Source organism: Lacerta agilis, chromosome 8, assembly GCF_009819535.1.
Source record: "Lacerta agilis isolate rLacAgi1 chromosome 8, rLacAgi1.pri, whole genome shotgun sequence".
Classification (NCBI taxonomy): Eukaryota; Metazoa; Chordata; class Lepidosauria; order Squamata; family Lacertidae; genus Lacerta; species Lacerta agilis.
The window spans coordinates 54,211,389-54,228,160 of NC_046319.1; the positions used below are offsets into that span (position 1 = coordinate 54,211,389).

At 46.5% G+C, this 16,772-nt stretch overlaps 1 protein-coding gene across 1 annotated transcript in view; it reads right to left on the reverse strand.

The window, feature by feature from the left end:
• Positions 1–652: 652 nt before the first annotated feature.
• Positions 653–16,772, reverse strand: part of FNDC5 (fibronectin type III domain containing 5) — a 31,937-nt gene continuing 15,817 nt past the window's right edge. The window contains exons 2-6 of the mRNA XM_033157565.1: positions 14,821–14,936; positions 13,204–13,402; positions 11,540–11,632; positions 4,365–4,498; positions 653–1,940 (exon numbers count right to left, since the gene is read on the reverse strand). Of these exons, the coding sequence (XP_033013456.1) occupies positions 1,899–1,940; positions 4,365–4,498; positions 11,540–11,632; positions 13,204–13,402; positions 14,821–14,936 (584 nt within the window). The 3' untranslated portion in view covers positions 653–1,898. The remainder of the gene's footprint in view (positions 1,941–4,364; positions 4,499–11,539; positions 11,633–13,203; positions 13,403–14,820; positions 14,937–16,772) is intronic.

Consider the following 16,772-nt stretch of genomic DNA (forward strand, 5'->3'; position numbering starts at 1 on the left):
AATGCGAATTAAATTGGTGTGTTTGTTTGTTTTCAAGGATCAAAGTGTAGCTGCTTTGGCACACTGTGGGCGGATTACATCAGACCCGGCTAAGAAGAAATGGTTTGATACGCGCAGATCCGAAGTACAGATTACAACAGGTTTCACAGCCATTTCCTGCTTTTCAGGGAACCCCTGGGAATCGTAGTTGGCATCTATCAATTTTGGTGATGATGGGCCTTGGCATCGGCAACAGATAATCCCCTGCAATAAAACCAGACGGTCATCCAATAAAAGTGAGAGTGATTTTAGCAGAGGGGAAAGAAAGCAGGGCTTCTTCACACAGCAGATAATTCACTCCAGGCATCTGTTAATGGTGGTCACCAGCTTTCATCACCTTAGTTAAGGACTGGGGGAATCCATGGAGGGGCCAAGCTGTCAGTGGTGATTAGCTTTACAGGCATAAAATCAATCCCCCCATGCCCACAGGCAGGACTAGCTATAAGGGGCCAGCAAAAGAGGAGGGCGACCACCACAGTTGTGCCCTGCTTGTGGGCTTCTTAATCAGCTCCGGGCTGCCCACAACTGGAAAGTGAATTCCCAACTACATAGCCCAGGGACGTGGGACCTGTTGGCTGATGGCAGATCCAATCAGCCCCTGCAGCCAGCCAGCCCATCTGTCAGGAATAGTGGGAGTTGTAGTCAGTAGCATCTAGAGGGCCACAGGTTCCCCACCCCAAGACCACACCTTAGGCCTGGCTCAGCAAGGTTCTTCTTGATTTCTATAATCTCCAGCCCCTCACCAAACTACTATTCCCAGGATTCTTTGGAAAAGCCATGACAATAAAGTGGAATAAAACCAGAACAAGTTTGCAGCCTAAATGGGGCTCACCCTGGGAGAAAAACACCAGATGTTTCCACCATTCTTGTCTATAAGTCTTCGCCAGATCTCTTTGCTGTTCTACAGAACTGGAAGATTTGGGGTTAGGGGTTTGTTGTTGTTGTTGTTGTTTTTTGCATTCTCTGTTGGTTATCCAGTTGGAGAAACAACATTAAATATACACCAAAACTTGGGGGGAAATAAGAAACTCACAACTGCTCAAAATAACTTATAATAAGCAGCTAGCGGAGTCCTGAGAGTCCAGGTGGAAAAATGTGTGCTTCTGGTTTCTTTGTCTCTTTGTTTAAAGCAGCCTTCGCCAACCTAATGCCCACCAACTGTTTGGAACGACAGCTCACTTTGTTGGCCAGCTGGGACTGATGGGACTTGTAGTCCAAAACAGCTGGTAGGCACCAGATTGCCAGAGGCTGTATTAAAGACACAAAATTGAATGCCTGCAAACAGTTGTTTCTACTTAAAGCACAAATGGCAAGACGTCTGCGTGGGATTTCTAGCCAAAGTCATTGGTTTGGTCTGTGGTCAGAGGGGACAGAGCGTTCTCCAGCATTGTCACGAAGAGGAGATCATGGAGGCAGTCGTGTCTGGAATCCAGGATAGCATTTCCTACTGAAAAACTGAGCTGTGGTAAGAAGAAAGCAAACCAGGAATGAGCTGGAGCATTTCCCAAGAGACGAATGTTTCAGGACAAGACAGAGACAGACGGTCAAGGTGAAAGATGACGCTTCTCCTAGCTCCACCAGCAAATGCCCATTTGTTGGTGTGTGGGATACAGCCTAGTTCAAAGTCTGCTGTAGCTCAGTACATTACAGAGTTTCTTTTCTATCCCAAATGGAGATGGGTTTGTTGGTTTTTTTCCTCCAGGGTATGGAAGGAGAGGCTTGTGCCTACATCCTGCAGCAGCTGGACAGAACTCTTTCCAAACAGCTCTAAAAAACCTTTCACTTCCCCAGTTGCCAAATCTTGGAGGGAGGGAGGGAAAGAGACAGAGAAGGAGAAACGGAGTCCATCCATCAGGCTGTCATGCTTCAATGATATTCACTGAGGGCTTGTTTTTTGGAAACTAGAGGGGAGAGAGAGAGAAAGAAAGAGAGAAATATAAGATACTCAGGAATGTGAAGTCAATATACCCAGGGGGAAATGGAGTCTGAGGCCTGGAGGTGAAGCTAGGATTAAACAGATAGTGTGTGTTTCACTTCCATTTTAGTCCTACAGAGCAAAGGAGAAATCTAAGGGGCCTGGAGTCAGTCACGGTTATGTTGAAAAGACTCGCAGGATCCATGGAAGGCTTGCATTTGGAAAACCCCCGAGTTCAAGAAATGCCAACATTAGACACCTTGTTGCATTACCGCCTCTGACAGTTTTCTGGTGGGGAGGCATCACTGCAAAAATCCCAGGGGCATCTCTCTTTGGCAGCTACAGCAGCTCATGAACAAGGAAAGGGGGAGCGGAGAGGGTGTGTAGCCAGGGAACAAAGATGGAAGAGGCCAAGGAGGAATCTCCTGTAGCTCTGAACTAAGAGGAGGTACTTCCTTGCTACAGGGAATAAGCAATCAACCCACCTTTCACACTAAATCTGTATAAATCAGTGTTTGCCAACCTGGTGCCTTCCAGCAATTCTGATGGAAGTTGTAGTCCAAAATTAACTGGGGAAGGCCACTATAATTAATAACTACAATTCTGAAGAAAAAGTGTTTCTTTTGTTTTGGGATGTTGCATGCATCTCAGCAGGCACCATTTTGAAGGAGCATTTCCCCTATTTCTCGGGTGTGTGTGTGTGTGTGTGTGTGTGTGAGAGAGAGAGAGAGAGAGAGAGAGAGAGAGAGAGAGAGAGAGAGAGAGAGAGAGAGAGACTCTTCCAAAGACTGATAAGTGTTATTTGTTAATAGATTTATACCATCCTGTTCTGAAGATTTTTCTTTCCCAGGGCAGCTTTACAACATACAGTCAAGCCAAAGCAAAATGCAATCAATTTAAAAAAACCTCTTGATTCGGCATTTTAGCACCAGACCAGAAAGACTAAGTGAAGCCATGAGAAAAGTATCTCCCTTTCTGACTTCCTTTGGAAACACCTGGAGTTGTGCAATTGTCAGTGTCCCTTTGATTAACACACTAAGGTTTTCCAACATGGTGGGGGGGCCTTATGTGTCCTTAAGTGACTTTTTCTGCTACTGAAGAGACCGTCGCTGTGGCATGAATAATTCCTTCAACAGCAGAGTTAGCAGAACATGAAGGAGGTTTGTCGAAAGTTGGTGCAGGCAGGGTCATGACTGGCAAGGGCAAATGGCTACGGCACAGGGAAGCTGGAAGCATCATCACGATTAGTAGAGGAGAAGAAGATTTTATGAAGTCTGGTCCATTACAGGCAAACCCTAACCCTTAGTTGGCATTGGCCTTTGACAGCACCCCCCACCCTACCTGGTGGATATTCCAAGCTCCTTCCTTGAGTCTCGCTTTCTGCTTTTGAAAACCTGAGTATCTCTCTAGCTCTGTTCCTTCCAGAAATAAAATGGAAATGGTGCCAGCAGCCTTTGAACTGATTGCTCAGGGAAATGTCAACCCTTCCAGTGTTCTGGGCAGTAGCTACAGAAGCACCGAACTGAGACAACTGACTTGGCACGTATTGGCCAGTCCACCTGGGAGCTGGATGTGAGGGTTTGTGTATTGTGTTGGGCTGCAGGGATAGAACAGTGGTCTTGTTGGTGTCCGCCCAACTGCCTCCCTGACTGAGCTGCCAGAGGTGGTCTCTGGTGTGCTGTAGAGAATCCCAGGGCACTAGCTTTGGGGGTCTTCAATATCCATGTCAATACTGCCTTGTCTGGGCTAGCTCAGGACTTGATGGCTGCTGCGACAACCAGGGGGCTGTCTCAACACATCATGCACTTGACACACATTGCAAGTCATACTCTAGATCTGGTTTTTACTTTAGAGAGATGGAGAAGGATCCAGCGGGGTGGTTTTTTTTGGGGGGGGGGTTGGTTATCACCTGGTTGTTATGGGTGGATCACTGCTTGGTGAGGTTTAGCTATGATTTTGGTCCAGCCCACCCATGAGGCAGGGTGAAGCAGCCACCTCAGGTGGCAGAAACCCCTGCGGGCACACTGCTCGCTCCACCACCTCTGCCAACATCGGTGTCGATTTCTAGAAAGATCTTGAGAGATCTCACTGAAATCTCGCAAGATATTGAGATCTCACATAGTGCCACTACCGCCCCAAGCAAATTAAACAGAGACCAAAAAAAAGCAGGAAGCAGACATCCCAAGGTGCATACATCTCAATTTAAAAGAAAAACTTTAAACTCAATTAAAAAAAAAAACAAAAAGCCAGGAGGCACATGGGACCTTGGCAGCCACCAGAGTATTTGTGAGGCTGCCATGCTATGTGTTCAGAGGCAGAACATGGATTTTCAGCTCCAGTCAAAGCAAAGGCCACTTTCAGAGAGGTTGGTTGCCTTGCCTCTCCCTCCCCAATTCTTGGCCCATCTCACCTTGCTACGCAGGAGGCCCCCACTCTGGTGTTCGGGGGTGCTGTTTTCTGAGGTGCTCTTGGCTTTCTCCTTGTTGTTATTTGGTTCGTTGTCTTTGATGATGTCGTACTGCCTGCAGAACAGGGCGATCACCCCTGAGGGGGAGAAAAAGCATCACAGGTCCCTCTGCCTTCCAGAAGGGCAACCAGGAGTATCTCCTGAACACCATTTGTTCCTGCAGCGAACCGTGAACCGCCTGGGGCCCTGCCCAAGGAGCTGTGGCTGACTCAGCTCCCTTAACCAGGCCAAGGTCTGCAAGGAAGTGAGTGCAGCTGGAAATAAAAGATAGAGCCTGCCAGCTCCCATCTCACCCCAATCCAACATGAAGCTTAACTACATGGAACTGTATTTGTGCAGAATGTTCCATGTCATTCCTTAGTTGTCTCCTCGTTGAAAATGTAGGCCAATCTTCCCCAACCTGGTGCCCACCAGATGTTTTGAACTACAACTCCCAACAGCCACAGCAGCACAGCCATATGATGCTGGGGCTGAAGGGGATTGTAGTCCAAACCATTGGGTGGGGGGGGGGGGTACAAGGTTGGCGAAGGCTGCTTCAGACCTTCTCAGGCTGTCTCTTTGGTGTTATTCTGTCAAGGTCTATTATTGGCATTTGTACATATTTTTATATCACAACTGAAGAAACAAACATTATTCCTCTTCGTCAACTGAAAACAGAATTAACTGGGACAGGCATGATGGTGACGGAAGTGTTATAAAATATCAACCGCATTAGAGGGAGTGAATATGAGGGAAATTATTCACTCCCTCTATCTCTGGCTGTTTTGTGGAGTCTTTAGGGTTCTGTCAACATTTCTGATAAAGTTAATTATTGGCAGATTAAAAGCAACCAAAACACAGCAAATATGAACGTTCCATGGCGTCACAGCAGCTCAACCAATAGCACCAGAGGCTTCATGGCCACAAGGATAATACAGCAAAGGCTCTCCAAATAGCTAATATCTATAGTTGCTCAGCTTGCACCAGTGAGTTGCCCATCGGGATAGACTAGCAGTAGCCAATATGGTGCCCTCCCAGCCACCCCTGACTATAGGCCATGCTGTCTGGGGATGATGGGAGTTGTAGTCCACTGCCTACCTGCTATACATATATGCACCGGAGGAATAATTTCAGGTTGCAAGTCAGAGGGTGGGCTGGCTGACCTCAACGGTTACACAATGCTGTTTTAAGCAAAGTAGTTTTGGAGCGTCACTTGCGTGAAGGGGCTGGAAGGCAGCCCTGTCTGCTGGCAAGCAAAAATCAGGTGTCTGTTTGGCAGGGCACACACGCAAGGGTGGTGGGGAAGAGGAGGACAGTGGAAAATTCCTTCGTCTCAGAATCCAGGCTGGGCACCGGTGACAAATGAAGGGGGGTGGCAGCATTTCCCACAACAGCCTCCGTGCCTTAGTGTGCTTGAATTGGCAGGCTTTCTGCTTGCGCGTTGCAAACACGATGTGACGGCTGTAGCAGGAAGGGGCAGCAGTGGAAATGAAAGGACCCATCTCTGCCCCTGTAACACGCTCCGAAAAGAGGACACGTTTCTACACTCTTGGTAAAGACTGGATTCAAAAGGAAATGCTGGCTTGTGCTTGCAACTGAGGCCTTGGTGCTGGTTCTCCTCTTTGAGGAAGGCTTTTTTTGGAGAGATTAACATGGCCAAATCATCAGCCCTGCAACTCAGTTCAGGGGATAGAACAGCCTTCCCCACCCTGCTGCATCAGGTCAGAGGTTCTGGCCTACAATTCGCATCAGATTCAACAGGTGTCACATGATGCTAGGACTGATGGGAGCCGCAGTCCAAGACCAGGTTGCACCAAGATTGTGTAGGATCAGCTCAAACCATCCCTGCAAAAGTGGAGCATTGTGTTCAGAGAATCAGAGAATCCTAACGTTGGAAGGGACCACAAGGGTCATCTGGTCCAACCCCCTGCAATGCAGGAATATTTTTTTTTTGCTCAAACCCCAAACCCTGAGATTAAGAGTCTCGTGTTCTACCAGCTGAGCTATCCAGGGAAGTATTCCATTCCAATAAGCATGTTCCCTCCCATGAAATTCATGCAGACGCCTGTCAGCTATGGATTGAAGTGATGGCGAGCCAGCCTGGAAGCCAGACCATCTCATTCGGAAACCCCTGTAATACCAAATAAGTGGAAGGCTGATAGGAATGGAAGGGGGAACCTTAGATTTGTTCCTTCTGCCTAAGCTCTCAACAATTAAAGCAATTAATAAGTTATTGCAGAATGAGCACTCGTCAGCTTGCAAAGCTACTTCTGTAGGGCTGGCTGTTCAACAGCTTTGTTTTGTACCCCTCTGTGCACATCTTGTCTAAAAGAAACCAGAAAGTCCTTTGGCCAGGAAGCTGGAGAGTAGGAAGGGAGAGGCAAGATTCGTCCCCAGAGAAGGATGTAAATTAACCAGTTTGCTGTCTCATTGATTTGCTGGCCTGCTTGTTTCACCTGAAACGGCCCTCCTTCCCCCGCGCTTCCAGCGAAAGCAATTGCAAACCTCCCTGGCAGAGTGTTTCTGCTTTTCATAAATGTTTCATACTGCAGAAGGGGCAAAAGCAGCTGTCGATGGAGCTGGGGGGCTGAGCGCAGAAAGCAAACAATCCTGAGCTGCCTTTTGCATTAGCTCGTGCTTGGCAAGTCCCAGCTGGCAGGAGAAGGCAATGCAGAAGCGGTATGAAGAGGAGCCACTTCAGAGCTTGTTTTCAAAATGCCAGGGACAGGTGAAGCTAGCAGGGATCTGTGCTGCTGTACTACAACGGGGAGTGAGAGCACTCACTGTGGGTCCAAACACCTCTTCCTCTCTCTTGGCCTCAACCTCTGCAATACTGGGGAGATGTTGAAAATAATCACATTGGAGTACCTTACTGACCTGAACAATTTATTGTTACGTGCAACCCTACCCCTTTCATCCTAGGGTGATGTGACATCCAGCCCAGTGAGGGAGGAAAAAGCCCACCCACTTGTCTCCATGGCAACAGAGCTCGTTGTTGAGATATAGAAGATGGGCACTTGGCTGAGCAGCCAAGGCCATCATCTTGACAAACAAACTGGTCTGACGGGTTTCCTCTTATAGATTTTAGCCTCTCGTACACAAGATCACAGATCTGAAGGGACCTACTGCGTGTCTACCACCCAGACTGACTCCTACCCAAAACCAACATTATCGAGCCTCCTGACTTGTAGGCAAGTAGGTTTCGCGATATCCATTATTTAGTGAGCCATTTGTGGGAAGGGTATACAAGAACACAACAAGCAATTGTTATTCCACACTTTCCAGCACATTTCCTCATCACTTTCCTTACTGCAAAAGTCCTTTTATTTGGGGTGGGGGTGGAAGCTATAGGAGGAAGCTTGCTGGACTGGTCAGACCAGTCCCTTTGTCAGTGTAATGGCCTTAGCTTCTCAGCTAAGTACCCTGCATTTGCATATGAAAAGAGCGAGCTCCCTTGTCATAGAAACAAATGGGTGGGCCTTTCCCCACCTCTCCTGGTTGGATGCCAGGGTCATCCTAGGATGGAGATCAATAGGCCAAGCAGGGCTGTGTGGGGGTGAGTTTGGCTGGGCTGGAAGCTGGACAGAGCGGCTTGTCTTGCTCTGTGCTGAACCCAAAGCTGTGGCTTGGGGCTTCCCTGGAAACCTACCGGTAAAGGAGAGGCAAGATCTGTGGAAGTGTTAATGCTTTGGGCCCCTTCATCCTGTACTCAGGTTGTATATATGTGTGTGTAAATAGATATGTAAATAAAACCATATATCCTAAAGACACTGCAGTCTCCAATGATCTTCATTGCAAGGTACTGAACCCTGGGTAAGTGCAAGCACCCCTGGAGTCTCTTGCTGCTTGGAGACTGGGGCTGCACATGAGTGTCAGACTAGGACCCAGAAGGCCAGGGTTCAAATCCCCACTCGGCCATGAAGCTCACTGGGGACCTTGGGCTGGCTACCACCTCTTGGCCTAACCTACCTCACAAAGTTGTTGTAGGAATTAAATGAGGAGGGGGGAGAACCATGGACACCACCACCTTGAGCTCCTTGGAGGAAAACGTGGGATAGAAATGTAATAATAATAATAATAATAATAATAATAATAATAATAATAATAATAAATGGCCTTTTATTATTGATCTTTGTAAGCTGTTTTGCTCAGGGAACATTTATTTATTTTTGGCTGAGGAGGTAAAACAGACTGATATTCAGCACTTTCCCTCTAGAAAAATAGGTGGCTGTACTCACCATGAAGTGGTTACAGTAAGTATCACACTTTTTAACAACAATGGAAAGACGTGCTGGCACCCTTTAGTATCCCCTGCAGGAAAGCACTGCTTATATTTATGCCCATTCTACAGAAGGAAGGTGGGCTGATGTTGAGAGAGTGTGAGAGATGCCTGAGGCTACCAAATTTGTTCATGGCCAAGGCAGTATTTAAACTGGGGGCTTATATTTATTTTATTTATATTAAAATGTGAGCTATTTATTTAGTTATATATTTTTCAATCAATGTATAAGGTATAGCAAGTTTTGTTTCACTACTAAGGGAAGCGATATACAGACAATTGGAAGTCAATTTTTAATTGTTATTTATAATTCTTTGCTTTTTTCTGTGTGTTTTGCTTTTTCAAATATTAATTTTTGTGGATTATTATGTTTAGATTAGAACAGATCCTGAAGTTGAGGCTCCAGTACTTTGGCCACCTCATGAGAAGAGAAGACTCCCTAGAAAAGACAGAAAGATGGAGGGCACAAGGAGAAGGGGACGACAGAGGATGAGATGGTTGGACAGTGTTCTCGAAGCTACTAACATGAGTTTGGCCAAACTGCGAGAGGCAGTGAAGGATAGGCGTGCCTGGCGTGCTCTGGTCCATGGGGTCACAAAGAGTCGGACACGACTGAACGACTGAACAACAAATGTTTAGATTATATGTTTTTTTGGGGGGGGTTGTTTGTTTATTTGTTTCTATTGGTTGATTTGATATGGTTGTATTTTAGAAGTCTGAAATTAAATAAAGCTATTTTAATTTAAAAAATAAAAATAAAAAAAATAAACTGGGGGCTTATCGCACACCCCCTTAAGTCGGTTCCATGCCGCCTGTTTAATGAGCATTCAGCCTGGTTTGTGCACAGTGAGATTAGGCGGCAGCAGCTATTGAATGATAATCCATCTTGTTATCCTCCTCTTTCTAGTGCATTCCCCTATCATGTTCCTTATCCCAAAAAGTCCAATCTTTCCAGGTGGAAGGGAGGTTTTGTTTCTCAAGAGCTCCAGGTCAGTTTTAATTGTGCAGCCTGATGTGACTGAATCCCACCTGTAAACAGTGACTGTATGGGAAACGGCCTTAGACACTACTCTGCATTGACTCTAGGAATTATTTGTCAATATGTGCAAATACACCTAAATATACAGAGCAGTCGATACGGATGGAAGAAGAGAGACAATAAAGAACAGGAGTCTCTGGGCATGTGCAGAAAGTACAGGCTTTCCTCACCTACACCGCACATCTGGGTTTATAGAGGGTAATAATGTGAGGATATGAGTTCAAGGCACGTCCAAGCCTTCTGTTTTTACAAATGACTCACACTGGCAACAACCCGCTGGCAAACTTGCAGAATTATAGCAGAAGGGGCTTGAATATTTATGGAGACTATAACTAGCACACTTTTATTTATTTTGACAGAACAGCAACCATTATGGGATGGTGGGGAGTTGCCCCTCTAACTTTTCCATATGCAGTCTTTCCTTATGACATCTCTTAAGAAGTCTAAAAAGAAAAGCCCAGTATTGCAGGTTAATCTTAATTCCAAAAGCAGACTTTAGATTCAACACAAATTATATTCAACACACATTTAAAGCACGTCGCTTTCCTCAAACCTGGGAAGCGTGGATTCCCAGTACCCTTATCAAATTCCCAGGGTTCTTTGCGGGATGTTCTGTGTTTTACATGTGTGTTGAATGTGCTTTGAATGTACGGTGTGGATCCTTGTTTCCTCATAATCTGGTCACATACCAATATCTACTTTTCTATGATTCTATCACAGAGGGAGCAGTTTTGCTTACAGGAAAGTTTCCTTTTTGTCTCTCCACGCCTGCCCTCCCCCTAAATTCCTGGTAGTAGATTTTAAGAGGATTGGGGCTTACTGCCATCCTGCTGGTTTATGCTCTAATAATGCTTCAGGCCATTTATTATTTTAACAATTCTGTCATTTTAACAGGGTGTAGTTAAACAGGCACTCTAGTAAAAAACACTAATAACACAAAGAAACAGGAGTGGTTTGTAATGCAGACAAAGGGTGGCAATTTACACTTGATTTGTCTGTTTAGACTTCTTCAGAATTTCAGAGAAGGCAAATAGTGAGAAATCTTGACTGGTTGGCAATTTGCAAGCCTCTGATGGGATAAATAAAGGTAAAAGAGTCTTGTGGCACTGGGGACTATCCAGGGAGGCGAGTGGCTTTTGTGAAGTTATTTCAGTTCCTCACAAGTCCCACTCCCCAGGGACTCAGCTGTTTCTCAGCTAAAGAAACAGCTATTTGAATGTGCACCAGATGGTGACAGAGAGCAGGAAATTTTAAAACACAATTTTCCATATAGCATCCCCCACCCCCACCCCCGGTGTTTAGGTCCACCCCAGGAAACAAGCTGGATAAGAGCACACTGGAAACACAACAGAATGTGTGCAAGCTGGGCTAAAGTTGGTAAAATTCTAATAATCTCCATACTTGATTATAGTCACACCCAAGCACATGTAACCATAGCTGTCAACTTTTCCCATTTTTAAAAAGGGAAATTCCCTTATTCCAAATAGGATTTCTCGCAAGAAAAGGGAAAAGTTGACAGCTATGCATGTAACCCAAATAACTGCATATTCTTCCTCATTCATCCATCCCTCTGCCCTCTTTCCTCTGCTGTCTGATCTGTGTTCATTATTAGACTGCAAACGTAATTGGGGCAGCAGCCTCTCCTCTTGTGCTTTTTAAAGCATCCAATGCACACAGGCGGGGATATATTTTGAAAACGACTGCCCAGTTATGTCCACCTGTGCACATGTCTTCAGGGTCTTTTTGTGTGCACAAAATTCTCTGTCCAAAAACCCCAATGCATGCATTTATTTTGCATGCATTTAGGGGACTCCTACTGACCTGCCCACATGAACAAGACCACAACAATGATGAGGATCTCCCCGGCTCGCAGCTGCTGGTTTTTCTCTCCCATCTCCTTCATCGTCACCTCATCTGCACAGGATGGGGGAAGAGAGAGAGAGAAAGAAAGAGAAAGAAAGAGATATGGCAGGCGGACCTTAGCTCCATTCCAAACCTACCCTCACAGATTTTTGTTACCCTAAGCAAAGAATTGGGCAAAGAGTTGACTTTGTGAAGCACGGCTTTCAAGTATGCAAGGTATCCCTAGGTGTGAGGACCATGTGGCTGCCCCAATGTACCTCAGTGCCTCTGTTAGCAGCCTTCACCAACCTGGTGGCGTCCAGGCAATTTGGATCACACCTTCCATCAGCCCCAGGCAGCAGCATCCTGTGACATTGCAGAGGCTTTTTAGATAGACACCTCTCAGCTTGGAGAAACAAACCATGGCACCCCCAGCCCCTCCCTCACCAACAAGGAACCTGGTCAAGGTCTCCCCAGCTATGAGAAGATGTGCTGCACTTATTTAGTTACAGGTGGGTAGCCGTGCTGGTCTGCCATAGTCAAAACAAAATAGAAAATTCTTTCCAGTAGCACCTTAGAGACCAACTGAGTTTGTTCTTGGTATGAGCTTTCGTGTGCATGCACGAAAGAAAGAAGAAGTGTGCATGCACACGAAAGCTCATACCAAGAACAAACTCAGTTGGTCTCTAAGGTGCTACTGGAAAGAATTTTCTATTTTGTTTGCACTTATTTAATTCATAGTTATTATTTCTACATGTGTATAAACAAACAAAAGCAGATCTGTGTCCTCTTTTGGGGTGATGTGCAAGTGGTCATCCTGTCCTTACTCAGAGTAGGCCCCTTGAACGTACTAGCCCTAACGTCAGTCATACTAGGTCTGCACTGAGTAAGCCTTATCTGGGTACAACCCAGAGGATTTCAGAATGTTCAAGGTTTTCTCACACTTGAGTGATGAGCAACTTCTACTCCCTTCTGCCTTGCTGGATGCTAGGTCAGTTGTCACCCCCTCACCCCACCCCACACACTTTTCTGTTGCTCCTTGCTATTATCCCAGGCACCAAACTGATCTTTGCAAACCTGGAAAGGCTGTTGTCTGTGGTGCCTGATGTGGATGTATACCTCCCTAGCCCTTTTGCACAAACCCACACAATACAGACCCTCCCCCTCAATACGCACGCAGCAGATTCGCCTTTTGTTCCAGCTGGACAGGTGCTTGAAAAGGCCCAGTAACCCAAGGGGTGTATCGTGCACCTGGCAGGTCGCAAGGCAGGGCTGATACATTTCCTCTTTGGCAGAGGTGTTGGCAGCAGCAGCAGCAAATGTTGCACAGCCCCAGTTTAGGCCTTCAAGCTGCTTGCTCCCACTTCCCAGCTGTGCTGAAAGAAGGGTGTTCATCTGACCAGCTAGAGGGCCTGGAGGAAGGTGCCACAGCAGCGGACAGCCTCCCCCTGGAAGAGGCAGGGTGCACAAAATGAGAATTATCTCCTGCTGACTCTCACCTTCTTCTGGTACTCCATCCCAGCTGACAGCAGTGGCTCAGTGGGGTCCCTTTGCCACTTCTTGCAGCTCCACTTCGCTGCCCTCCTGCAAACAGTGCCGTTTGTCTCCCACCTCCCGGGGCCCACAGCATCCTCCTGACTTGCCTTTGTTTTTGGAAGCCAGTTTCTCCGCTTCCCGGGGGGTCTTGAAGTGGACTGGTTCGCTGGCTGGACTCTGGCCTTGGATGCTGATGGACTGGACGTGCACAATGTACTCGGTGTCCTCCTCCAGGTCCCAGAGGGAGCACGAGCGGGTGGTGGTGTTCACCTCCTGGATGAAGCGCAGCATCCTGACATCCTTCTTCTGAAGGGGGAGAAAGCAAAACACCCGCATATTCCAAAGGGCCAAATGAGAAATGGCAGCAGCAGGTCCCATGGTTTAAACCAATGCCTGTCCCAATCAGAGGCGTAGCAAGGCTAGGTGGTACCCGGTGCGGAAAATTTCTTGTCACGTTCCCCACCCCCACATTCAAATTATTAAATGAAAGAAAAATAAGACACTTACAGTCGCAAGTGTTATTTTCTGTTTTATTTACTGAACATTGTGAGCATAAACAGCTTTGGCTTAGCGGCCCAGGAGATCGTCCGCGGTGCCCGCGCCCCCTGCAGCCCAACAGCTGTTGGCGGGGACTAAGGCCACTGGTTCAAGGACCTGCTCTGCCCTGCCTCCCAGCCGCTTTTGGTTCCAATGTTTTTGCAAGAGCTCATTGAGACACAGTTTAGTGACTGCTTTCGATCACTCTCCTCTCCTCTTATCAGGGTGGTTGAAACAGGAAGCAGCGGCCTGCACAGTCCGCCGCAGCAGCCCCAAAAACCCAACCACTGCTGGCAGGGGGCTAAGGAAGTCGACTTTGGCAGCATCAGCCCTTTCCTTGCCTTCACCCCACCACCGATTGGCCAGCTGGGTTAGGGGCGGGGCGAAGGTCCCAAGGCAAGCAGGGTGGCATCCGGGACCCGGAGAGCCCTGCCAATCTCTCGGAGAGGCACTTCAATAAGTTTATTTTTAAAATACTTATTTTCTCCAGTTTGTCACCCCCCTCAGTTGTGACACCCAATAGCAAACTGCCCCACCGCACCCCCTTCCTATGCCACTGGTCCCAATCATTTGCTTGCTGCTTTGAAATAACTTGTTTTTTCTCGCAGGACAAGGTGTCAGAAGACCTTTAAATTCTGATGACAGAGGAATGTCTGAATGGAAGGAGGGAAGAGAAAGTCATTGCATCTTTCTGAAGTTTGATTGACAAGGAAACTCTTTAGGCAGTGAGTTGCATCAACCTCTTAATTATCTGAATAATAATAATTAATTATAATCTGAAGAAGTGTGCATGCACACGAAAGCTCATACCAAGAACAAACTTAGTTGGTCTGTAAGGTGCTACTGGAAGGATTTTTTTTTTTTTTATTTTGTTTTGACTATGGCAGACCAACACGGCTACCTACCTGTAACTCTTAATTACTGTAACAGTTTGTTCAAGTTTCATATAAATTTATTCAGGTTTGTGTATATCTTTTACGTAGTTCCCATTGTTAAATTCTTGTTTTATGATCCGATGACTAGATGCAAAGAAACAATTCTGAATCTGAGGTTGCTTCCAGACAACCTCTTTACTGATTCAACTGCACAAAGCTGCTGGGAGGTTAGACAACATTGGCTGTTTATTGAGCCTCCATTCTGATCTCGCAAAAAAGTCCAGTTTTAAGGGAAGGGATTTTGCCACCTACCTGCTGGGAGATGGCAAATCCTATGACCACCTCTTCTTCTAGGACGTCCCAGGTCACAACAGCTGAGTTGGCTTTCAGGAGCTTGACTGTGACATTGACCGGAGCGGAGGGGCTGTCTGCAAGGAGAGGGAGATTCACATCACATGAATGGAGAAGATGCTTAGCAGGAGAGAAGGTAGCTGGAAGGACTTCTTCACACCACACATGATTAAGCTAATGGAATTGACTGTCAGAAGAAACATAATAAATAACAACAACAACAACAACAACAATCTATGGCTTTTTAAACTGCGGGGAGTTTATTGTTTTTATTTGTTACTATGTTAAGCATTTTTGTGTTTTTATATTATAAACCACCCTGTGATCCTCTGCTGAAGGGCAGTATTATTATTATTATTATTATTATTATTATTATTATTATTATTAGGCACTCGCTCCCACCTGAAGGAGAGCTGGTGGTTGCTCATACTGGGGTAGTTTGGAGAAATGCAGAAGGGAAATTTGTGGAGGCAACATGTCTGGATAGCTAGTAGCCCTTACAGCTAAATGGAACCTTAGTATTCAGAGGCCATGCATTGCAGTGCTTCTGGCCAGTAGCAGTGGGTAAAGCCAAGCCTCTATTACACCTTCCCCTAGCTGCATCAACCTCTTTCTTTGGTTTGGTGCGCATGCTTTAATTCTCATGCAATTGTGTTCTTTCCTCTTAAACCCCATATGCATTTGGTGGCTTTCAGCAAGGCTTACTAAGCCTCAATCCCCATCTACGATATGGGGATAATAATCCTGTTTCCCTCACTTGCCACACTTCTTCAAGCAATGAGAAGTTTCAGGGGGTGCAGCTTTAATCTGGAACAGTTTCCTTTGGAAGCTTTTGGTGTTCCTCTCTCCCTGTTCCTATCTTCAGTCTTCTGTATCCTTTCCCCAAACCCTCCACTCTCTGTTTCCTGTTTTGCCCCCTTTCTGGCTGCTCTCCCTGCGGAGTTATCCCCTATAACTGCTTTACCTACCTCTCCAGCTGTGTGCATTCCTGGGCTCTATCTAGACTGCTCCCATCTGGTTAGTAATTAATCCTGCTGCCAGCTGCAAATCATTTACCCTTGCATGCACCCCCAATCCCTGAGTGGCAAGAGACTCCAGGGGTGCCTGTGTCTACCCATGGTTCAGTTTCCTTGGTATGAAGGTCAGCGGAGAGTATGGTTTTATTTACACATATGTACAACTTGAGCATAGGGTGGAAAGGCTCGCAGCATTAAAACTCCAACAGATCTTGCTTCCCCATTCAGTTTCTTGCTTTCCCCACAGCATCAGACTCAGGGTAGACAAGCCTCTCTGTCTTACTTCCAGCCCAGCCAAACTAACCCCACCTGCAGCTCTCTTTGGCCTACGGTTCTCCATCCTAGGAAGATGTGACATCCAGTCAGGTGAGGTGGGGAAAGGCCCACCCATTTGTCTCTACAGCAACAGGGCTCACACTTTAAGATGCTGATGACAGGCACTTAGACCGGTACCATTGCCTTAACTGGTTTGGCTAGTAAGTTGGCTCTAGGATTCTAAACCTCAAGTTTACAGAATAAGAGGCCTGAAGGGTCCCAGGCTGATCTCCCCACCCCACCCCACCCCACCCCACCCCACCCCACCCCTATAGCAATGCAAATATGCTGGCAGCAATGGAGGCACACCTGAAACACTCCAATGAGAGGCAAATTTACTGCCCCACATCAGAACTCTAGAGAGAGGCAGCCCCTCAAAACCTCATAGCTCCACTCAAAAACTGCAGTTTATTGGGAAGGAAGGTAGGCTGCCCTTTTAAGCTTTTCCTATTCAGAGCATTCCATAATGGATCTGTATCAAGAAGCAATCACTGAACAATTAACTCCCATGGAAACACATCACCTGTAGTCTCCCTAATAAATGATGCATCTGGCAACTTTGCCCAGAACTGTTAAGAGACA